Consider the following 25,405-nt stretch of genomic DNA (forward strand, 5'->3'; position numbering starts at 1 on the left):
TGTTCTTGTTCATATTCAGCACCTAAAAAATACACTTCCTCATGACAAAAAGCTCAATTTCATCTAAACACAACCGTTTTGCATCGATGTAACATCCATCCTCTTCTTACACTATTTACACGAACGAACAAATGTTTGTTCAAATCTATTCATGCACTGTATCTGCTCCATCCACCACCATCTACTCCACCGTCTGCACTGCAATCAACCACTTAAAATCATTATATATAGCAAGCAAGCTTGGCACAATCTCAGGCACTTGTGGCACGGCTCGTAAAATCGTTCCCGCCGGGTTCCGTTCCCATTGTTGTCCCTTAAATCACACATAAAAAGCAATAAAGCATCGCGAAAACCCACCTCCTCGGTATCGGCATGCTTGCCTTATTCGTCCAACCAACCGTCCCAAAATGGGATTCCACTTGCTTTCCAAATGCTTCGATTACCAAGTGGCCCAAGCAAGCATTCCATGAAAGCGTTTTGCATATGTTCGTACGCATCTTGAGCGAGTGGCTCGCACACCCCGAAACCGTACGCCGACGTCCTTGAAGGGCAAATAGAGTGTTGTTATCGTAGTGTGCAGGAGAAGAACAAGCACACACACACACATACACACAAAAATGGAGCGTCCTTCTTGGGAACAACTTCAGCGCACCATTATTCCTGGGTTGTGCGTGAAATTTGTATCAACGGTAGGGGAGAAAACACGCGAACCCGGAAAGAACCACGCAGGTAGCAAAGGAAAAGGCCGAAACGGACGGGAAAACATGGACAGGAATTTGCAGATTGTCAACACAGGGCAACAAAAGGGGAAGTGAAAAAAATGGGACGGGGAACAGCATACTTACTGCGAAAGATATCGCCCTTGGTAGTGTAGTACGTATCCAGATGTAAATCCGTTATGTGCCAGAAGTAGCCTGCAAACAGAAGGGAAGTGGGAAAAGTTGAGAGTTGAGAGAAAAAAAGTGAGCACGTTTGTTAAGTACGCTTTGCAAAACGGGAATGGACGGAAACACAGCAAGGTAAACTGTAAATATCGATGGAACAAAAAAAAATGGAGAAACGATTGATAAAACACCATCCACAGGAGGATGCAGCAGTAGCAGCAGCAGCATGTTGTGATCGACTGAGCTAACGAGAATCTTATTTATTTACTTTCAAAATGGAAAGCACTCTCACCGCTTTCCCCTTTCCTTTTCCTGACAATTGCTTGTTATTTATGTTTCTCTGGCACTTCTGGCCTGTACCAGGTACACTACTAAGCCCGCTTGAATCCTAACCTAGAACGCAATGAATCGATTCGCAATCGTGGGGACGGGGAAACATAAATCGTAACGGAGTCTGCTACCAGCAGGTAAATAAAGGCAGTGAAATAAATAAATAAACGATCCAAGCCCACGCTCACACACACTCTCACACACCCAATTCCCAGAGGGATGACGTTCAAGGCTGTCTGTTGTGTTGTGCTTTCTCATTCGAGCTCCAATAGTAGTAGAAGTAGACAAAAAAACGGTTTTCCGATGTTAAACTTCTTCAGCTTGTTATAATTGGAAGTGAATATCAACTGATAGCGGGCTTCGATCGATCCGTTTCCGCACATTCCATCATCTCGTTTGTTCGTTTTCCGTTCACCGATGGAATGCCAGTTTTTTTGTGTGCGTGTATGTTGTGTACAGCGAAAAAAACACGGAACCCAAACAGAAATGCTTTCTTCGCGACCAGTGAAAGGTCGAACAGCGGATAGACGCTTAAATATGCTTTCGTTCGTTCGTTTGCGTTGGAATTTTCGGCTGTGCTACCTGGGCAAGATGCCCTGGCACAAAGATCGAGATATTCACCACATTCGGTGAAAAGACGCAGAAGAAGGGAATCGACCGAGGCGATCGAGTTGAAAGCATTTTCCCGCCGGCCATGTAAACCATGGCGCACGGTTGGGTCTGGTCTTTGGGGGCTGAACAAAGAACCGCTTAAGGTGTATCGTGTATCGCGTCCGTGCGTGTGATGCTGATACCGATAGGCAAAGAGCCGGATGTATTTCTCGCCCTGGTCGGGTCGGGAGGTAAACACAGACACACTTAAACTGGAACGAGCGGCATACTTCACAACCTTTCTCGAGAGCAAGCAGTGTTCACATTTCATCTTTTTCATAAAACCCAACCACACTCACAAACACAAGAGCCAACAGGCGAAAAAAAAAACGGATGGAACACAGACAGCACCCACTTGCAGCATTCATCGGTTTACACACCTGATCGGGGCTACATTATTGATGCAAGCCACCCCGGCCCGAGACACAGACGACGGCGTGAAAAGGGGGTCCGGTTGGAAAGGATTTTATCGTGCGTCCCTTTTCCATAAGACGTTTCCCCACCGGTTTCCATGACAAACCGCCCCCTCCATCCGGAACCGTCGATAGCAACGGCAAACCTTCACAAATCATGTCGCTATCAGCAGCAGAACCGTTTTCCTCCGTTCGCCGCGGAAAACCAGCCACCTCCGTCGCACAGGTAGCAGCCGCACAGAGATTGATCGAATCGCTTCGAGCGAAGCTGAGTGACTGGGCGCGAGGGATGAAATGTAAATAAAGACTATGCTAACCAATTTGTTCATCGATTTTTCCTCCTTCAAGCATGGACCAGCACACGGCCACGGTTGCTCGTTCGCGCAATATAGGGAAGCATTAAAGTGGTTCCTGTTTCCCTACCGGTTTGGCGATGGTTCTGCCACCGTATCTGGAGGTTCTACTTTTTTTGTTGTTTTGTTTGCCAACACGTTCGCTTACACTCACACACGGTTCATCGTGATGAAAAAGCAGCCAATCGCTTCATAGGTGAAATCAACCATTGTTGTGCTTTCGCTTTTCCGCGTTGTTTGTATTTCCAACACGCATCGCTATCGGGTTGAGCACGGTATTTGTTTCTCTCTTTTCCTTTTGTTGCTTCACCTTTTACACGTCTAGCGTGGGCACGGTTAGTGCAGGACGACCACGAACCGCGTTGCTGCGATGTTTATGGTGTGATGGCGCCCTTTTACTTACATGGTTCCTGCGATGCGATGTGGCAGTAACGCAACGGACGGATACCGGATCGGAACCGTCCCGCTGATTTCGACTGCTTTGACTCGGAGTGAACCATTTCGGCGTTTGCTCGTATACCAAAAAAAAACGGGCGAACGGTTGGGAGATGTTATGGGTTAAAGTGTTAAATCAAATGAATGGAAAAAAAACGAACGGCAGGTTTCTGGTGCTGTTGACTTTGGCAAAGAAAAGGTAGGAGAGGAGAAAACATCGTAACGTAAAGAGGGTACAAATCATGGCTCAGGGCTTTGTTTCGTTAGAATGATTGGTGGGCTTGTACATGAGCGTGTGGTAAGATGGGGAATGAAAGCTTGACTGACAGCAAAATCGATACGCGTGAATTAAGCAACACGCAGTTTTACGATGTGATAAACTTTTCACTCATGAGCTTGTGTGTTTGCGTATGTTTTAAGGCGAAGTAAGGTTGGAAAAGACAAATGAGTAAAAATACAAATCAGTTGCAATGCAGGTTGCCTAGTTTCGGGTTTTTTTTTAAATAACGTAAGGAGTACTTCATTAATGTGAATTCGCCTAAATGTATGCAATATACAATAATTTTAAAAGATTTAACGTTTTCAAAAACGGTTCTTTTCAGATACATATTTAACGATACTTCCCCATAAGTCCTCTCCGTTCTGTTTATTAAAGTAGATTTTAACTGTTCGGCCACCGAACATTTCCCATTGTGGCGTTCGTTGAAATCAAACAGCATTGCATGTTAACGGCACATTAAACGACACATTAAACGACACAAACTTTATGCTTCCCCGTCCCCAGGGATAAGAGGAATAGCGTTACATGAGTTCGTATATCACCAACACCAGACGGTGTCCTAATATTTCTTCTTTTTTATTATATCGCTTCATTTCATAACGCTTTCGTTGGAGACAGACAGACAGCAGCTCGTGCTTAAGATGTAAAATATGTCTATGTGCACCATCTGTTGTTTGGCGGTATTAAAGCACATTTATCGTGTCGGGTGTGTTGGTTGCAAATGAGCATCGTTCACATCTCCTCTTGCTAGCATGGTACTTTAGCTTAAGGCTTCTTTAGTTTTCCTATTAAATTGTCTTGCTAGAAGCATTCCGTAATTCTGCATAAAATGAGTGTGCTAACCGAAGAATTTAATTTGTTCTACGATTTCTATATTATTTCGAGATTGTGATCATAGCGGTTGCCATTCAGATCACAAATGATTAAAAGAGCAGGTAAGCGAACAGAACTTCTTTTTGTTTTGTTTATTAATCTAATCCAATTTTGGGCCTTGTGGTTTGGTTCAAATGCCTAGGGCCCCCGACAACAAACCACCGTCACGCTGTTACGAGCCGCTTCAGTCGCATTGCTTGTTGTGCGGTTCTCTAAACTGAGCCTAGCTAGAATTCGATCGACAAAATTCACTGAAAACCATCAACTAAGTACGAGCTTGCACGGAAGCGTGTCAAGGTTGCTCTTGATGAAGTAGTTCCAGGAATCTTTCGTTCTCGGTTCCACAGAACTCCATAATTCCCTTGTTATGTTCGGTGCCTTAAAGTGTGTAATTGTATCGCACAAAGGCTGGCGAGGCTCCGTTTGTAGCTGCGGCATTATTTTCCTTTTTATCCATGCTCACTGGAACGCGCGAAAAGTTCCACAATCACGTTTCAAAAGTGTGTTTCAACAGATAGACATGACACATTCTCCAGCGAGGAATGCTTCACCTCCATTCATTCGCGCCACAGGTTTCACATTCCGGCTAGGGGAGCTGGTGGAAAGTTGATTAAACATCGACAACCGGTGACAGTATTTGAAGTAGAATATGACAAACCGGAAGAGTGGCGTATAATGCCAGCACAGCTAAAGCTCTTACTCGCTTGCCACACAGGTGTGGAGCTATCGCTTATTTTCTACACAGGAAGCTTAGCTAAATATATATGGCAGATGAAGTTGTCATTACTGACGCATTCCGGAAGCAGCAAGACACTAAAAGTAATCCCGCTTTCCGGAGGTACTTTAATTATCCTGTTTATTTCCTCGCACTCGGTGCTGCTGCAGCAACGTCGTGTAAGTCTGTAGCCTCTGTGCTGCCCTTCCGGCATCAGAGCACCGGCATTATCACGGACGTATGGATAATGGAACCACTTTTACGATCACTTTTGCAAACGCTGCGACGTGTAGACTGATTTTTAATCTTCTTTTACCGCGCGTAAGATGGAACGTATGACTTTTACCGGCGAAGCGGATTAAGCGTTAGTTGGTAACGCTTGGAATTGTAGGCTGTTAGTAGCGGGATTATTGTTGTAGAATTGAATGCATTCTGTGAAAAAATATGGTTCCATCAATCTAAAAATCAACTGTATTAAATGAAGTTTGGATTTCGAAAAATTACTCACAGTGGCTGGTGGAAACATCAGATAGCAGCAATCGTACCTACCACAGGGAAATAACGTATCGCGTCCATGTTTAGTATCTTCAAATCCCTGTTCCACATCACGAGTCATAAAATGCATGCTAGCGCCATAAGAACACGACCTCCAGCCATGCTTAGCCGTAGCTCGTACGATGAACATCACCATCATCATCATCATCATCATCATCATCGTCGTAGTCGTCTTCGCCGTCGTCGTCGGCTTCATTTGAGCACCATTTCCAACCCATCAGCTACTATAAGGCTGAACGTAAGTAACCTAAACGAACCGTCGACGCTGCTGACACGTGTGCTCTGTGTGTGTGTGTGTGTGTGCTCAAGGTCTTCCCGGGACGGATCATTCCCGTCCATAAAGCGACCACGTACCGCTCAAAGGCTCACTATCTCACGCGGGCCGTCCGGGTAAGAGATTGGCATTTCGGTTCGGGTGTGCAGATAATGCGCCATCCTCAACCTCTGAACCGACGGCATCGGCACGGTGCGATACTAGAGCGCACTGTATCGCCGTGTGGTTCAAGAATCGAGCCTCCAACCTACCCCGGGAATGCATCGTCAACCGTACGGCGATGCACACGGTACCTGTCCTTACCTTGTCACCTCGTAAAAAAACACATACACATACGGCAAAGAAAAAAAAACCTTCACACGAGTCGAACGCCGATGGAACACCGACGTTAGATGATGATGAATACAGAGAAGAAAGAAAAAATGAAGTCGCTTGTGTACGTAAAAATGGAAATTTTCATCAACCTGCTTCTGCAACACACCGAGGACGAGCGTAACGAGCTTATGGTAGAGCAACTTTGTTATGTCGAAAAGGATTTACACACGCGGCGCGCGTCCTCCCGTGCAAGCTCCTGACACATACACACACGCGTACAAGGATATGAGAAGACGAATCGACCTTTTACTATACCTCTCTATGGCAGCAAAATGGGTGTGTTATGTTAGACGTGTGGCGTTTTTTTCCCTCTGTTCATTCGTCCAGCCAACCTTTACCCCTAAATGTATGCAACGCTAAAAAGGGTCAGGTGGTATAAATTTTGTGCAAAGTGTTCGAAAGTTTGTAGGAGAATTTATGAAACCATGAGACCCACACCGCCGTTCCATTTTCAAAGCTTTTCATTGCAAAGAGCACACACACAAACACGCATGGACACGCTCTGTAAAAAGAAAACAAGAAAAACCACAACTTAACATCTGTTCGGTTCGTCGTCGTCGTCGTCGTCGTCGTCGTGGTAGTGATGTGTTAATTCCAGCTCGGATAATCTGATCCGCTTAGTTATGAAACGATCCCTTTTTCGGCTCCCGGGTGGGGCCGCAGCCGAGCCCTCTTGCAAATGCGTGTCTGCGCGCTATGCTCCATTCGAACCAGTTCGAGACCACTGGGAGAGACACTTTTCACGATTCCAAATGGCCATTGGGCTGCTGCCCGGCTGGCCAGCCCTACACGAGTGTTTGGTTTTACAAAATAATCTCCCTTTTACACCCATCCCCTCCTCCTCCTCCTCCTTCCTTTTTGTAGCTTTTGCGGTGTGGCTCATGCCATTCCGGTTGCGTTTTGTTTCTCGAAAAGAGCAAGCAAAAGCCACCCTTGACCCTCTTCTGGACTTGGAAGTCATACATTTTCGATGAGAGCAGCTTTCGAGTTTCCGAAAATTAAACCCCGGGTATGTGTGCCATTTGCCAGTTACTATATGTGTGTGTGTTTGTGTGTGTAACTGCGAGTGCAGTAAATTATGACCTAAGCTAATTTGTCCAATAAACTTTTCCAACCGAATATAATCTACCGCTCCCTTGGGTGCCGGGGAGGATGCGGGAGACAATTTAACGAATGCGCTTCCACGACACTTTCCGGCCTGAGCCCGTGTGGGGGTAAGAACGGTCCAACAATTGCCTGGGTTGTGCAATTATACCACACAAACACACACACTAAGGACGTTCTTTTGTAACGCTCGTCCCACTTTCCCCCTCTCTGCTACGGGTCACGCTGTAAACGGTCTGTTTGGAATGGAGAAGGGATAAATCACTGCACCAATCGTTTTCTCGTTTGACCTCGAATTAATGCCACAAAATTGCCTTCTTTCCAATTCCCCTTTCCGGTGGAGTGGTGATGGCGGCGGCGACGGCGACGGCCTTCTTGACCGTTTTGCTGATGGTTGCTCTGGTCCTGGCAGGACTGAAATTGTGTTCCAACAAATCTCTGGTTAAACGTGTAGGTCAACTGGTTCATTATCGAGGAGTGTATGTGTGTCTGTGTGATGAGTCGACCCAATCCTTTCTTTCGTTCATCCGCACATGCGAAAACATACCAAACGGTCGTCGATTGTTTTTTCCATCGCATGCCCAAAGCAGGCAGGAAAAACAGCTATCGGAAAGACTGGGGAAGACGAGACGTGTTCGGTACCGAATGGATCGAGGATGAAGTGAGCACTGCATGCTGAATTAAAGACCTGCAAATCTGAAACCTCAGACATGCACGGGTCTGGTCGGTCGGAACCTCTTTACAGGCAGATTCAAGGGGCAGCAAATTGAGATGGGAATCGTGCCATGAATGGAAGACCTAGAAAACTGGTCAGATTTTCTTTTCAGCCACACACATACGCGCTCACTAACCCTATTGAAACACACATCTAAACGTCTAGCTAGGTGGTGGCATAAATGGAGGTGCAGTCCGACAAAAAAAAAGAAAGGTACAAGAGTTACATACTGCAGGATCACTCACGATGGATGCTCTACTGCATCATGCATTGGTTTTGTTCGTTCTTTTTTCTTCCTACTTCACCCCTATGGCTGTATGTGTGTGCCCTTTTGGATGCACAGTTTTACGGTTCATCTTGTTCCCCGGCTTCTGGCTGCTTCGTTTACTCACCCCATTCGATGGAGTTAAAGGATTCACCTATTACGGAAGACAGTGCTGCAAATGCTGACAGCAGCAGCGGCAGCAGCAGCAGCAGCAGCGAGCCACGCTTACATCTCCTGTATCCTTTCGGCCAGCCAAAAGCTCACAGTCTACGGGCATAAAAAATGGTGAAATTTAAAGCCTACCACACCAGCACGGACATTCCTATCCACACACACACACATATACTTACACACAGCCGTCGTGCTTGGCATGTGAGTAAAGAAGGCAGTCCTCCGGTCAGGTTTCGTGTGCTTTTTTTGTTCGCCCCTTTACCCCACCATGAGTCAGCGGAAGGTTTCACACGGACCCCACTGCAGAGATTTTTACGTTAGAAATACGTTTCCTTTTTTTCCGCTCGACCGGGTTTCGTTTGCTTCGCCTCACACACACACTCCCTCCTTTTCATTTTGCACATATTTTGTGTTCCGTTCATTTGCACCAGGAATTCGTTTAAGTCATCGTGTGTTTATGTGTGTGTGTATATATGCTTGCCGACAAAAGGAGAAGGAGGTTTGCGTGTATGTTAACAGGATTCTTTGGTAAGCGGCAGCGTGTGCCGCAGGCAAAACGGGGAGGAACACTGCCGTAATGAGAAGGAAATGGCACACATTTTCCTTCCATTCAAAACAGCCCAGGCCGCTGCGGCTTTGTGTGTTTCTTTTGGTGGTTCGGAGTGTGTGTGTGTTTATGTATGTTTGTGAACACACACAAAAAAGACACTATGCGAAGGGGAGCCATTTTTCTGCAGCGTCAATGTGTGCGTGTGTGTGTGTGGGATGGTTTGGCTTTCATGCTCAATTTAATTGATACGACAGCGACAGATGAACATTTTGCCAGTGTGCTGTGCGGGTGTGGCACATTTGTCGTTGTGTAGCCTCTTACTGTCATTGTTGGAACGCTGATGAATGCTTTTCAGCTAGTGACGTGATGTGGTTAGTATCCTTGGGGTTTGTAGGTGTGTGTTTAGGGAGTGTACGGGAAGCATTGAAGCGCAAGTCTGTGTACAAGACATTTGTCAGCAAGTTATGAATTTGTTTTGTTGCAGTGTGTATTATAGGCACACTTTATGCTATACATGCCCTACTAAGAGCAAACCCGTCACTTGATTATTTGAAGGTTAACACGCCAGCTTTTGCAAAAGCCAGACGATTCTCGTTACTTGGTATAAATAAAGTCTAGTCCATTTTTCCCTGAGATGACCATGAATGTCGAGCCGGTTTCTCACCGGGCTTCAACCTTCTCTGAATATTGACATAATTCTTGAAATATGACATTTAATAAGTTACGACTGGCAAAATTAATCAACCGTTTATTTTCCCCAAATTGAGCATTCTACTCATTAAATTATTCATTTAAACATTACTCTATAGTAAATGAGTAGTTTTAAGATACAAACTGCACACTCTTGCATACATTTAGGCGCTCACAAACAACAAATCGTTTCTAGTTAGGAAACAAAAGTATGCAAATATGTTTCAACATTTTCAACAAATATTTGTAAAGGTCATCACATCACATTATTAAATCTGCCCAAAATAATCTTCAAACAAACACGCCATTCCTGGTACGGGAAATGTTTTTAAACCTAACATATTTTCCACGAACGCCAAACAATGCGGGGCAGTAAAAATATCGCATAAACGTGAGCGTCTTAGCATCGCTTGGTGCTTACGAGTGCAGAAATTTCTACCACCTCGTTCCGGCTGGAAGCGCCCATCATACCGTCTTACGTGCGGCTATTACCTTAGCACCGGCCTTGCACTTGACTGACCGGCGCGCGAATTTGCCAACATCTTTCGTTTGATTGTTACTGCCACTGAAAATGCCATAATTATTCACCATTCCACGCGAATAGATGTCCCAAGACGGAGACGTTGAAGGAGAGTAACGAAAAAGAGAACAAAAAATATGAGAAGAGTAACAGTGCCCAGTGCCTGGAACGGGAGACAGTTTCCCTGAAAGCAACATCATTATCGCACTCATCGTCGACACAATGTCATCATTATCGTACCGCTCCGCCGACAGGCCCGTTGGTGGATCGTTCGGTGCGCCTTCGGGCACACACTTGCCCAATTATCGAGCCTGACGATGGATGGCTTCTTTCGGGGAAGCGTGTGGCAGCGCCATCCTGGCCCAGGAAGCGCCCAACAAGAGCTACGAAGCATTCCGTCACGATTTAGATCAACGACGACGATGACAACGGATGCCATCAGCGCGGCATCTTGACGTTTCGGCATCACGCAGCCCGCTGTCCGAAGCGTTGGTTTATCACGCTTTTTTTTCTTCTTCCTTCCTTTTCCCGGTTCGTCGAAAGTGGAGCGAAGTGCGCAAAAATGTGATCCAAAGCAAATCCTGCCAACGCGCCCAATCGAAGCCAACAAATTACGCAATTAATGATCTTGTCTCATAAATTGTGCGCTTCACGATTTCGAAAGCAGCCCACGTTCACGGGGAGACATTCTTATAGGCAGGGCGACAGGGTAAAACTGGACTGCAGGAACGGCACTGCTCTCTCTCTCTCTCTCTGTGCACCATTGCGATAACGTACAGCGGGAACGCTGAACAGTTCGGGCCTATAAATAACGACCATTTGAATAATAACGACATTAGAGAATCAAATTTGAATAAATTAAGAAGCGCACATCAATCCTGCCGGCCCGAGACTGGAGCAGGCTGCAGAAGCTGAAGAGTTGAACGTTCGGTGTTTGGGAAAGCCCACAGCACGGGTTCGGCAAGTAGATGATGAATAAGATTGTCGTCTCAGCTTAATAGGAGAGCGTGCAGTGCAAATAGAGCCGGATCGGTACGCCGGGCAGAACGACACTCGTTGTAGACACTCGGGGAGAACTGAGACCCGACGAGCAGATCGTTTATTGGCCAGTTTCTCAAGTATCAAGTGTCACTTAGTGGCTTCCGAGAGTGGGTATCGAAACCAACCAGACCCTCCTCGTGCGCAATCGGAGCCTGGTGGGATGTGTCCACAAAAATGCCAACCCTCGGTACGGCTCGGCTCAACAGACAATTCGATTAAACAAAGATTACGGGGCCCACCCTAAGCCGGGACCGGAGTGAGTTTATCGGGGATGTTATTATTGGGCACAGTGGCTTAGGCTTTATCTGGTGCGCCTGGTGGTACACATGCCAACCCAATTTCCTTCCCCGGTGTACCGTGGCAGGGCTGCCGAGAGTTCCGGGGATGGCTCCCACAAAACGGCAGATGTGAGGAAGGTAAATGAGAATTTGATGATCTTGCGATTGTTAGCCGAAAAGGTCTGGAGGTATGGCTCGTCTCCAGATTTGCTCTAATAGCGTACAGGTCCTTTTCGAGACGAGTGTAGACGATTGCAAACGGAACCCACACACACACACACATAAACACAAATGCCAAGGTACAGGTGAGTTAGCACAACCGGCACGGTACGTGTATTGATCGACCTGCCGGTAGGAAAATCTCGCTCTCTCTCCGACGTCTTTCTTTTGTTCTTTTCGGCAGAAGAAATTGTCAGCTTATGCCACAAAACGGAGCTTTGGGGTTTGTTGTATGAACAACAAAGCAGTGGAAAAGCAGCAAAAAGCAAAAAATGCAACCAGCACTGACTAACATCTCATCCCTCCCCATTCCGCATATCGCCCCGGGAAACAATTCCATTCTCAATTCACAAAACCCGAAACGTAAACGAGACCGGAAAATCATCGTTTCGCTGATTTTAGGTTTTTGTTTCAGCTCCTGCCAGTGTGCTTTTCGTGCCCCCCCCTCCCCCCCCTCCCCCTATCTTCTGCGTGGTTTCCGCCGTACACAGTCTCATTTTCCGGCAAATTGCAGAGGTCGTTCGATGGCAGCAGATTGTTATTTAAATCAGTTTCCGCCTGTCACCGCCTGCCCGCGCGGACTTGCGACGGCACGATGGCAGGCTACGGGCACACAGAACACAGGAAGGGAAAGGAAGCCTCTCGCAAAAGAGGCCTCTCCGTGTGCGACTGTGATGTTGTGGTTTTGTTTTTTGGTTCCGTCGTGTTTCGTCTTTTCGTGGTATGTTTTTATTTTGGGCTCTGTTCCCATCCCTGAGTATGAGGACGCACTGCTGAGCATTGCGGACAGCTAGTGCGACATGCTCGTTGTTTGTCTGCCTCCCCCCCCCCCCCCGGGGCAGAAGGTGAAACAGAGCGAGAGAGAGGGAGACAGAAGGTGGTATCGTTTTCGCAATGCCACATTACCATAAATGGGTCGAATAGGTTTGAATGTTCGGCTCATTGCACGGAAGTACACTTGCTGGCCCCGGCGTTGCTATTCCACAAACCACTAGAGCGCCTGGTCGATTGTTGATTGTTTCTCGGTGTTGGCGGCTTTCGGTGTAGCTCTTGTTGTTGTTGTTGTTGTTGCGTGGTCGAGCAATCGTTTTTCGAGGGGGCAGCTGAGTTGCTTGACTGGGACGCTTCGTTCGATGGTTGCGTTATTGATGAGCCGATACAGGCTGGAGGCATACATTACTGATGAGTTGTTTTTTTTTTTTTTTTTTTTGTAAGGAAAACAATCAGCAAGCACTACGTTGTGCAGGAGTTGATGACTGAGTAAATATTTATGTATTTTTTCACTAAACAATCTAATCAAAATAGAGCATCCAGTGCGATGATTGTTTTCCTTCCGCTGTAGTTATGCTTTCCACCAGCTACTACGAGGATAAATTGAAATATTGAACTGCAGCCAAACAAAAGCTGGAGCCTTGCTTTATTTGTAAGCTTTCAATTGGTAAGTGGTAGAAATATATTTTAAATTCCCTATAAAAATTAATTTTTAAACGAAATTCACTGAATGGCCTCAAATGATCATAATTAACCCACTTCTCGCTCGCTCATTGCCTTAAAGCACAATTGGAACCGATGCTCCAGTGAAACGCTTTCAATTTTGACCTTTTTTCCATTGCAACGGCAATCACACCCCCTCGCACCCGGTATCGATTGCATCTCAGTCGCCAATTTTCCGCCACACCCATCAGCACAATCAATCAATGCTATCAATCAACGTCATACCCGCTTCGCGGGCTTTTGTTTTTCGGTCGTAAATTTATACTTTGCTCGCCTCATTTTTACGTTTGGTGATGGTAAATATAATAATTGAGTGTAGGTGTGTGCTCATACTGGTTCTGCTGCAGGCCTGTTTGAAAGGAAATTAAACAAAGCGAACGTCACAATGAATGTGGTAAAGAGAGCCCTACGTGCAACGCTGAATTGAAGAAATAAATGGAGCAAAAAAGGGACCATGGACCAGATAAAAACGGCCACCGAAAATTATTAATCTATCTGGTATTGCCGGTTGTGTCAATAATGATTTATATCACTTTTGGTTGCACTTTAAACTGAATTGAGCGGGATGGGTTATTTATCTCTCTTTTATTTTTGACTGGGAATTTGGAATGGTAGAGTATTTGCTTTCGAAACTGTCCATGGACACGAGTATGTTGCACCTCACCAAATTTAAGGATTTCGAATGAAAAAAAATCAAACCTTATAATTCATAATTAAAATTGAAAGTCAAACACATTTTGAAACGAGCGTTATAAAATTTCATCTTACAGGGTTTCGAATCATATAAGGGAATAGTTCAATCACTTAGGGGAATGTTGCAAATCGGTAGGGTAATGTTGCATGCAAGCTGTGGAAGTTTGCAATCACATAAAGGGGGTGTGGCAATCGATGAGGGGAATTTTGCAAGCGTACTGTGGAGCTGTCATCAGACTGTGGGTGCCGCTGTAAATACATCAACATATTTTCGTCAATCTTACTAACTTATCATGTTTAATTATGGCTCCGCAGCAGGACTTATTTAGTTTGTCATATGTACAGCTGAATCTCACACGAAAACAACTTCAAATGATGTTTAAAAAAATATCATCGTATCAGTATCAGTATCAATTTGAAGCTTTTTACACCGGTACCCACAGTCTGATGACGGCTCCACAGTACGCTTGCAAAATTCCCCTAATCGATTGCAACACTCGCCTATATGATTGCAAACTTCCACAGCTTACTTATAACATTCCCCTACCGATTTGCAACATTCCTCTCAGTGATTGAACTATTCCCTTATATGATTCGAAATCTTGTATTCATTTAGTAATTTCTAACTAAAATCGTAGCCACTTATTATTAGTAGCTGAGGACAATAAGTCATCGAAAGCAACTCATTCTTTTAGTGTTCATATCGATCAATTTTCCCCTAACACTTGTCAGTGCATTCTTTTGTCAATTTGATCCTCTGCCTGTCGTCAAACAGGGACGCTTGCATGTGGCATCAGTTGCAACCATACCGGCAAGCTGTATGAGATGTTTCAACGGAAATCGCACTTCTCCTTTAGGCAAAAGTACAAAAACGGTTCGTGAGTAGAGGATCGAAATTGTCAGGCGGCCAGCAAACATAGTTCCAATCTGCCGCTGCAAATAATTGATGGCACGTCCAGTGAACGGCGACAGATAGTCACCGCTTTGAGATCCATTAAATTTGTCCTATATAGTGAACACTTCTCGGAGGACAGCAAAAAAAAAAAACGATGAAGAACAACCTGAAAAGCTCACATACAGCTCTTCTACAAACGCACAACAAACTCCGCTCCGTTTCATAATAGGTTGTGGGGGGAAAACTAGTACCAATCCAGGTGAATATAAAACGAGTAGCATGTACAATGCGCATAAAAATGCAGCATGAGAAAGTGCAACGCTGGTTTCCGCACACAGCTTTCCATCGCTCTTCAATGCCGAAGGGGAAATATTCATACCGAGAATGTTGCAACGTTCTGGTGGTCCTTTTTCTTTCTGCCTCAGCCATCATCACATCCATTAGCAACGACTCTCTAACATTGTTACCGCGACAGATCGACAAGTCATTCCGCTGCAACAAACGTGTAGTCCGCGTTGTGCCACCTGGATTAAAAATCTATTTCACCTTCATCAGACAAAAACGAGAACTAACGGGGTTGCTTTTTTGTCCCTAGTATATGCAACAGCGGTACTCGGTTCGAGGGATGAAGCAGCTCTGGAAACTGTCACTAGTGTACAGATCGTTCATTTCAATTGAAGTCAGTTGGAACGGTAGCTGTATAAACGCTCTAAATTATTAAAGAATCGAACTAAGAGTGGTTCCTATCAACATAAAAATAAACATTTCCTGTACTTTATGTATTGGTCGTAATATATTGTTCTATTAGAAGCTGTAAATTATCAGTAATTTTATTAAATATTCCTGCACAGTTATTTTTATACTAAAAACCACACACTTGCCTTCATACGATGAAGGGTTGTAAAAAAACCGAAATTAACATAAACTTCATAACAAATTGATGAATTCAATAACCATTCCACCACTGCTGAAGCTTCCTTAGTGAGCTTTCTGCACTCTTCGTGCTAAGCACCATGGCAGCAGCGCCACACCACGTCACACATCTGTCAAACGGCAAGCTGACAGTGTTCGGTGACGAATTGATCGAAAATCAAAAGATACGACCGTGTGGTTTCACATGTGTCAATCCAATGTGTTGTGCAGCTGTCTGACAGCGTGGCCTAGATATTTTGCGTATTTGGTCGACAATGATTGAGATTGTATTGATTATTTGGTTTTTTAGGATGATCTGACTTTTATTTTAAAGCAAAATCACCAAAAATAAAATCAAATCACTCGGTAATGATCATTACCCCTCTCAATGATTAAAGATCAATATAATGATCCCCCAAAGTAGAACGTTCACTGTAATGATGTGTAATCGCTGCCAACTTCTCTCAGATAACAAAGTAATTGAAATGCGTCCCCAAACTTGCAATAACAGTCGCCCCCAACATCGTCGTGCGTGTCGAACGATTTCCAAGAAGCAACAAAAAAAAATTCCACCTTTCTCCCTTAAGAGTTTAGCACAGTGCAAAAGGACCGACAAGAAACGTGAAAAAAAAACCAACCTACCACACCAAATTGATAAAAGCTCGTAACGCTCTCGTACGCGACAATGTCCCCGTAGTCTGTGCTGGTCATTGAATGGTAATCATTTCCATCGGCTCGTTCCCGCGCACGTACGAACATAATCGTCACGGCGAGCACGAGACGGCGGCCAAAAATTACCGCCAACTTGGGGCGCGGAACTCGTTCGCCGGCAGACACCCAGGCAAGACCGAGCCAATTGAATGTTTCTATGTGTTGGTGTGTCGCTACAAAGCACTCACCTCCCCATCGGAAGGAAGCAGGACAGGGCAGGAAGCGAAACGTGTTCTCGTCATCACATCGTTGAGATAAATACCGCTTTCGCCGGGACAAATCGAACCACCGGCACAAGAAGTTAATGGGAACGTGCCTGAAACGAGCGCGCCTATTGATTGCGGGTGGGCGGATGGGGCACACGAGCAAAACACGACTTCAGCCCGGAAGCGCCAGGAACTGCGGTGGCAGCGCGGACTGGAGCGCGCAGTGGAAATAATGTCACGGTCGGGTGGCACCAAAGCTCTTCCCCTTGGTCCGCTGCGATCCGCGGGAAATCCGCCCGAGCGCAATCAGTTTCCTGGCGCTCGACAAGGAATGAAAGAGATTGGGGCGAAAAAAGATTGGAAATTGAAGGGGGAAAGAGGGAGGAGTAGGAAGTGGAACCGGAAAAATCAAAAATGAAAATCGAGCAAGCACGAGCGCAACATCCTGTTCCGTTCCGTGCGACGGCGGCCGTGTTTTGCATTTGCGCAACGAGCGCGACCACCACCACCACCACCACGAACCCGATCGCGAGCGGAACGAACGATTAGAGGATGGCAAATTATTTTTTTCCTGCTCGCTACCATCCCCTCGTCATGCGACAAACGACAATTGTGAAAATAGTTATGCACCGTACACAATTAATTTCCGCTCCGCATAAATAGTGACGCAGGGACCAACTCGTTCAATCCGTTCGCTCTCTGGCCGGGCACGTTTTGCGGCCCCCGGGCTGGCTCAGCAGCGTGCCATTTTTCTGTCACTGGGGTTGAAAGGTTTGGTCGTTTTTTTTTTGTGTGTTCCACATCCGAGCCACACCTTTTTCTTCTGCTTGTTTTGTTTTGTTTGTGACAAGAGTTTTCCCGGGCACTAGCGCTGCAAAAGAACATCCGCCAGCCACAAGGTACAAAAAAGTGAGCCAAACAAATCACAACATCGATGAGCGGCTGGACGTGTTGAGAAAATGTGGAAAACTGTCCATTTCGAGGCCGAAAAAGCTCGTACGCGCGCTCTAAACGGTCCCTTTGCACCACGTTAATGGTGAACAATCACGCACCACCGGACCTGGGTGGCAGTGTGAGAGCTGAGATGCAGTGTGCCAAGGGGAAAAAATCCCGTTCCTTCCACCTGCACGTTTAGGCACGTTGCCGCGGGACAGGAGATTGTTGGAAAGTTTTTCAGTTTAATATTTATGAAGCAGAATTAGAGACCGCTGGAAAGCTCAAGTGGAGGAAAAGCCTCGAGCTCGGAACACCGGCAAGGGGTGGGAAAATGGCTGCAATATGAATGAGAACACATCAGCCGGGACACATTCGAGGACACACCGGCTTGTGGTGGTGGCGGTTTTTGCTCCGACAGATGCAGATGCAGAGCGCTCGGAAGCCAGGGAAGCAATGCCAACGCTGGGGGAGAGCAAATCAGAAAGCCACCGGTGAAAAGTGAAACTCGAAAGGGTGGGAAGAAGCAGACAGAGGGTTTGTTAGCGAAGAATAAACCCCGGTGGGGATTATTTCCCTCTCTTTCACGAGCAATTTCGCAGAGCACTTCACTGGCAGTGTGGTTGAGGGGAGGCGCAGGGCGAAATAATTCCCATACATGAATTTATAACACCGGGGGATGGTTAGAGGCAGCGGAGAGGGAAATGGAAGGAAGAGGAAGAGGAACCCCCACGAAAGAGATAACGAGTGTACGAAAATCTGTATCGATCGAAGAATGCCCATTAATGATTTATGTCAATCGATTGTTTCTGCTGGTAGCACGGCTGCAGCAACACGTCCATCAAGGTGAGGCATCCAGCATAACCATCCATCCAAGCAGAAGTTTTTCTTTGCAGAAGATGTAAATGAAATTGGCATGTGGGTGGTATTGTTTTTTGTATGGGGGAAAGGGAAGCAAACACGTGAGAGCGAGTGAGACCGATTATCGAAAGCGAGTGTGCACGACCGTGGGAAGCTTTCGCAGGAGTGAATGCAAATTTAATGAGCTCACGTTGCGATGCGCGCGGCATGATGGATCGCGCGATTGCCATGGTGATGGGTTTGGTGCTTTGTGTGTTGTGTGTGTGTGTGTGGGTACGTTTTTGGCCCGCACTGCTCCATATCACTGTCGCAGTAATTGGATGGTTTGAGTCTTTGCTTGTATATATGTTTTAAATGTTTCTTTTTTTTTTGTTTCTTCGTAAACATACTTTCAAGCGCGGATTCTCGATATGATGATATTGAATATTCTAACAGCGATGCAGATGTGATGACTTTTGATTATTATTTTGCAATGGGATTACAGCTGCCGGTGGTTGAAGTCGTATGGGACGGTGGCGGGGAGGTACTTTTTCTGGTGTTTTGAGTGCAATTTATTATTTATGCTTTCATCGCGCCATCACCTGACGTTGGTGTGATGCAACGTTTTAACGAGCTCGCACACACACACACACACACAGGAAAATGTGCGGTAATGTTGATTTGGTTGGAGTTATTTCATTAATCATACACCTGCCTGATGCTTCTACTAATGCACATTGTGGATAAGATCTCTTTTTAATACTTAACCTAATGAATAAGGTTAAAATATGTTCAGAATACAAGCAAATGTGAATGAGTTTTGAGAATGGATTTCATTAATTTCGTTTGCTTATAGCTAACTTCGCATAAAATTGTCTTTGTAAAGCATTTTCTCTAAACCATGTAATATTTTGTCGCGAAACTGAGGTTATCATACTTCAAATTTGCTTGGTCCTTGATCGTTCATTGAACTGTCTCTATTAAAAAAAATTAGTATTTTACCAATCGTTTGCCCTTTTTTTTAACAATACCAGAAATCATTCTTAAAGTAAAACGAATGCACTCGCACAGCAAAACTTACCTATCCTCGCCTCGGTCAGCTTAACACAGCACGTTGCTACCAGGAAGCAAACCCATGTTAACGCTATGCCCGGGAAGACCTTCAATAGCCTATTGAGGTCCATTGTAAGTGTCCCAGGATATCCATTATGTTTCATGTAATCAACATGGAAACGGAGCAGAGCAATCCGCTGGCCGCATTCGATGCAACTCCGGAAAGCAATTCCGGCGGAGAAAACCAAAATCCACTGCAGGCTAGCAGGGAGAACGCACGCACAACACTTCCTCAACGCACACTCGCGGTTCACTTGGCAAGCAAGTTTATATCTGCGGGAGCTTTTTCACTTCACTGATTGTTGGTTTAGTGTTTGTTTTTTTCCAACCGTTTGGATATCTAAAAAAAGCACAGGGAAATAAATTATTTATAATCACTTGCATGCAAAGAGCTGATAACAAAGGAGCAGGTAGTATAAGTTTCAAATAGCCTAAAATTATTACTAAACAACACTCTTCGTCGCCTACATTTGCACACACACAGTTCCACACAGTTTTGACATACATTGTCGTCACAGCTTCGGTAGCCTTAAGCTATTTTTATTTTCTAAACACCAATTTACCAAACTCTTCCTATTAGCCGTCTTTTTTTTTCACCGTTCCTTGCGCACAAGAAGCTGTCGGTTGCTTATTGACACGCACCGGAAGGCAGCCGATAATAGTTCGCGTTCACTCACAAGACGCAACAAACACACACACACACACACACACAGGTGAAACATTTCACTCCGCTTGTCACTTTCGTTTCACTCGACACGCGCCAAGGCAAAGTAAATGAAGTAGATTAAAAATTAATACACGAGCCAATAGGAGTTGAACACACCTGGATCCGTGCACCTGCTGGAGGTGTGACATCCAGCAGTTTCGAAGGGCTTTACTTGAGAGGGGGAACTGTCATCGAATGCGGTTCCCGTGCACGGGTGTAGTGGGCCCGGCTGTCTGCCGTTATGTATTATAAATGTCTAAAAATATCCAAACATTCCCATTCGTCGAAGTGTATTCATATTTTATCAACGCCTGCTTTTCTACTGCCTTTAGGGCAACAAGCTTGTCGTGAAGATAACAAAAAAGCGCAGACAACGAGTTGTCATTAAACAGTGGAAAACAAACATTTCAAAAACTATTTTCAGCCTCTAGCTTTGTTGCTATTTCCATCAAAATGTTTGCTCCCCAAAAGTGTCCTTTTCAAACAGGAGCTTTCTAAAACAGCTTAAAGTCATCAACAAGAACAAAAACCATAATCGATAAAAACGGGTTTTTGCTTATCCAGTGGGCATGAAAAAAGAGGGCTCGCTTTAAGTGGTTGATTACGATTATTGCGCTTGCCTGTTTGGCAGTCGGGAAGGAGCGTGTTCAAAGTGTTCCGTTTTCGTGCATGGTTTTCATTTTGCTGCTTTCGGTGACATTTGGTAGAGCGTGTTTTTCGTGTGTTTTTTTTTTGCCACATAGCTGCATTTAACTTTCCACTTCAGCTGCCTGGTCAACCTGCAACGAAACAAGAACCAACAAGAACGAATGGTTAAACAAGGAATGTTTTATAAAAACTCTTTCAGAAGAAGGACAGAACGAATGAAGGTGGTGCTGTGACAGTTTTTGTGTGTGCCTAGAAAATCATCGAAAAAAAGGAAAGTTTTGCCAAAGGAAAGCCGTTGACGATCGGAGTTTTTGAGGCCAGCTTTTATTGGCGTTGAATTAATTTTGCACCCTAGCTTCCTTATTTATTCTTTAATGGGGCTTTTTGGTTCGGTTTCCGGTCCAAAAGCAGGTTTTGTTTTTACGATTTTGTTTAGCTCAGCACCCTTTCGTCGGAATGGAATTGGAAGTGAAAATGGTAAAAAAGGATTACTGAACAAGAAAATGATTACAATCCCATAAACATCCAGGCTTCACGGCGCATTATAGTTTTATGTGGGAAGTTTAGTGTTTACAAATTCAAAAAAAATATATATTCAATTTTCAAGCTCCTCCATAGTATTAGTAACTGTTGTTTAATCCAACATTTTAGTAAAAAAAAAAAAACACTGTCACACTTACTGTTCTACAAACCCTCTTTTCCTCTAACTCAACCTGACCTTCCCCCTCGCAAAACGATATCCCCTAATTGCATAATCAAAGTGGAAAAATACGACCGCAACAACCCAACTGCCGTGGGTTGGCCGTAAAAATCGTTGCTTTATTAAACCAGCGCCATGTTTATCTTTCACCCGCGCCAGCCGAAATTATTCAATCATCTCTACTTCCTTTGGAAACCGGGCGCACACTCTCGGATGTCGGAGCCCGTGTTCGTGAGTGCAAATTTTGCTTCATCAAACCCTTTTCTGCTTCTGTCTACTCCCGTCCTTTAAGCAAAATACACACACACACACACATACAGAGCGAGCACTGTGCCATTTATTATTCATCGCAATTTGTGGCCTCAATTGTGGCCTTGCCAAACAAATCATATCCATTTATTCCGCATCATTTCGATCCATCCGAGTTTTCGAGCTCGCTCGGCTCGTCGGTCGGCTGCTTACGTGCGGGCGCAAGCAGCAAAAACGAGTGTAGGATTCAAATCACCCTCCAGGGGGCGAGAGATCGGGGGGGGGGGAGAGCATAATTGCCACACAAAAGCGGCACGGTAGCGGCGAGCGAGCGGAAGGAAAATTGCGGCATCACGTCTTTGTGTTCGGACGCTCTGCGAAAAGCTTTGGAAACGCACCGAGCTTTTGAAGTTGCCGTTGCACGGGTGAGAGCGGGGGAGGGGGAGCGAAGGAAGCGACACAAGATTGCAGTTATAGATAAAATGCCAACCACGGTCAGCTTGCTGGCAGGAGGTAGAAGGTACGGCCGGGATCATGTCTCGTACGCTGAGTTATGCTAACGACTTAAATACGCCGCCGCCGACGACGACGACGACGATGATGACGAGGTTAGTTTGTGCTCTGATTTTTTGTACTCTTATTATACACCGCTACTCCAACCAACCGGTGGCTTGGGCCAAACGGAACAGATTACACAAGCAACTCCCCAACCCCAACCGCACCGAAAAGAAACCGTCGGTCCGTCAAGGAGCGATTGGTAAAAATTACATAAGGACCCAGACGAGTTTAGTGAAATTGCTCACTTCCTTCCTAACGGGACGGGCCCGGGCGTAACGATTGCCAGAAACATCCTTCGCCCGAATGCTCCATACTGTTTAGAGAACTGACATTTTTTTTTCGGTGCCAAATGGAGGGCATTGTTTGTTTGCAGGTTGAAGGTTTTGGGCTGATGAACGGGGAAGGGGCGGCGGTGCGCGTTCAAGGTAAGCCCCGTTTTTGTAACGATCGTCCGTAGTTGGAATCGGAAATGCTAAAGCAGACGCAACTGCGTAAAGGTAAACGCATAAATGCTAAGCAAACTAGCGAGGCCCTCCGCCCGTTCTGGATGAGTTCCGTGGAAAAGTGCCAACACACACGCACGCACACAGACAAACCTACACAACCCATGGTGGACGGTGGTGCGTCTTAAGCGGATTAAAATTATCGCGTTACGTGTCGTGAAGCTATAATTATTAACATATTTTCCTTCCAACGGTTCCACGTTTTCCTTTGTCCCCCTGCTGCAAGGGGAGCTGGTTTTCTTTTTCTTTTCTATCTTTTTGTATAATTCCCGCACACATTTCCTATGAAGCCCCTAGCACCCCCGCCCCCTTGAGCGCAGCTTTATGTAAGATAGTCGATGTAAAGGAAATCGAGAGTGAAGGTGGCACTACCGAATTAAAGCAAGGAGCGCACGCTTACGCCAAAAATCGTCCTTTCCGACCCATTTCCTTCGCCCAATCTGGCACAAGTGGGCGCAGCAGTACGATTCCACCTGAGGTGAGCTTCGGGCGGGAAAGATAATTTTAATCCACTTACACAAAACAGAGGGCTCGGAACCATCGGGCGACACGGGTGCTTTACTTTGCAAGTTGCCAGTTCCGCCTCGGTGGGATTGGGGAATTTTTCCCTATTTTTGGGAGGGGCTTTTTTCTTCTTGTTTTCTTTTTTTTTGCCCTTAAGGCAGCAATACCAATGCAATGCTTGGATGCCCTGTTCGTTGCAGGTAAGGTAGGCATAGGCAAAGATTATTCCATAAAGGGATTAGCTTAAGCGACCGCGAAGGGCGCGAGCGGGCGCGAACGTCTCCGCTTTTGGAGGAGGAAAAAACAACACTACCACCACTGTTCGGCGGATTAATTGGAGGAAAATTAGTGAAACAACGAAAGTCGGTTAGCGGGGCAGAGGAATTAGTTTTGCTTAATCCTAGTTCTTTTTTTTTTTGCTGGAAGCCATGGTGCAGGATGGTTGATTGATTTTTTAATTCAAGAGATTGGACAATTGGAGTGGGAGAAAGCTCTTGCAATTGGCGTGGTGTTTTGGGTAGGAAAATTGGGAGTTGATTTTGAGAAAACCAACAGCTGTCGAAATCTTCTTAGTGCTGTCACAAATAGGAATATGCTAATCCTATCACCCAGTTCGGCGAATATGAAATTTAATTAATTTTAGCATTACTATAACTGCCAACTTATTTGAGGGCTCTTAGAATTCTTAAGCTTCGAAAATAAACTAGATAAACCCACGGGTCAGAGTATAAGCATAAACCTTCATTTATTTTAGTTCATAGGTTCATTCTACTTCATTTTAGATCAATCATAAATGAAATAGAACTAGTTGTCATAGTCATTATCAATTGATTCTTAAACTTAATTATTGAGTTTTTCTCCCCTTTCAGTACCATCCATACTTCAACAACCATTTTAATTTTATTGAATAATTACCATAACAATATAGATATTTTCTTCTACATTACAGGGTTTCCCAAGATTTATTGGTCAGTTCCCATGATTTTTTGGAGCGTTCCCACGATTTTTTGGTCGTATCTCATAGATTTGGTTCGTTTCCATAATTTATTGGTATTTTCCGATTGGCTATCAGTACAATTGGACCAAAAAATTCTGGGAAATGACCAAGAAACCGTGGGAACGCACCAAAAAAATATGGGAACCCACCAAAAATTGATGGGAACCGACCAATAAATCGTGGGAAACCCTGTATAGAACTTTTCTGATATTTCATTTCCATCATAATAATTTTTAATTTCTTCAGCATAATTTTCAACACGACTCAAGCTGATAGCTCAAGGTTTGATAGCTCTTTGCTATGTGTTGAAAATCATGTGTTGAAACTGAAATTTAATGTTGAAGAAAATACGCCATTTGAAAGCTGTTGAAAAACATCTTGCGGATTGCGGTGAATAATTATGTGCACATTCGTAGCTGACTTGGAAAACCCTGCAAGCTTTACCTTCCTATAGGATGAACATGAACCAACATGAATCCACCTGAGCAACAGTTCAACTTCCAGCAACCGTTGGCAAGACAATAATTATAAATTCATAATGCCCATCCGAATTGCAATACACTAAACTCACCAAGCGCCAATCACCAGGCTCAGAATCAGGATGAAAAATTCTGAACTTTACTCTCAAGTGTACCATTTTTCGATACCCAAAAACCCCCGGTGCCCAAAAACCAAACGAACGACCCGTCCACTCAAAGACAAATAATATTTTAATAGTGTGCAAATGGTGGGCCAACCAATGGAAAATGAATATCATTAAACGGGCAACAGGGCAGAGCCTGCTGAGGACACGTGGTTGCTACGCAAACCAGTGGCCGGGGTGTTTCCCGGGTTTTTTTTTCCTCGGTATTTATTCAGCTTTTATTCAAATGCTTTTGTCGCATGCTCCAAAGCTTACAGTTTCCCGTACATTACGCGCAGCGCGCAGAGGGAAAATATTTTCATTACAATAAATTGTGGCGTTTGTTTGTTTTATCGTCTCGGTCCCAGTCGCAGCGCGTTCTCGAGAGAGAGAGAAAAAAAAGCGAAAGCAAACACTGCGTTTGCCGGAG

General features: G+C 45.0%; 1 protein-coding gene across 2 annotated transcripts in view; it reads right to left on the reverse strand.

Annotated features, from left to right (window-relative positions):
• LOC121593268 (acid sphingomyelinase-like phosphodiesterase 3a) overlaps positions 1-25,405 on the reverse strand; it is an 81,356-nt gene that overhangs the window by 28,034 nt on the left and 27,917 nt on the right. The window contains exons 1-3 of one of the 2 annotated variants that reach the window (XM_041915490.1): positions 20,312-20,426; positions 19,457-19,828; positions 846-914 (exon numbers count right to left, since the gene is read on the reverse strand). In XM_041915490.1, coding sequence (XP_041771424.1) covers positions 846-914; positions 19,457-19,592 — 205 coding nt within the window. In that variant the 5' untranslated portion in view covers positions 19,593-19,828; positions 20,312-20,426. Of the gene's footprint in view, positions 1-845; positions 915-19,456; positions 19,829-20,311; positions 20,427-25,405 lie in introns of those variants that run through there. The other variant, XM_041915489.1, reaches the window with a different exon arrangement.

The sequence above is a fragment of the Anopheles merus genome, chromosome 2L (genome assembly GCF_017562075.2).
Source record: "Anopheles merus strain MAF chromosome 2L, AmerM5.1, whole genome shotgun sequence".
Taxonomy (NCBI): Eukaryota; Metazoa; Arthropoda; class Insecta; order Diptera; family Culicidae; genus Anopheles; species Anopheles merus.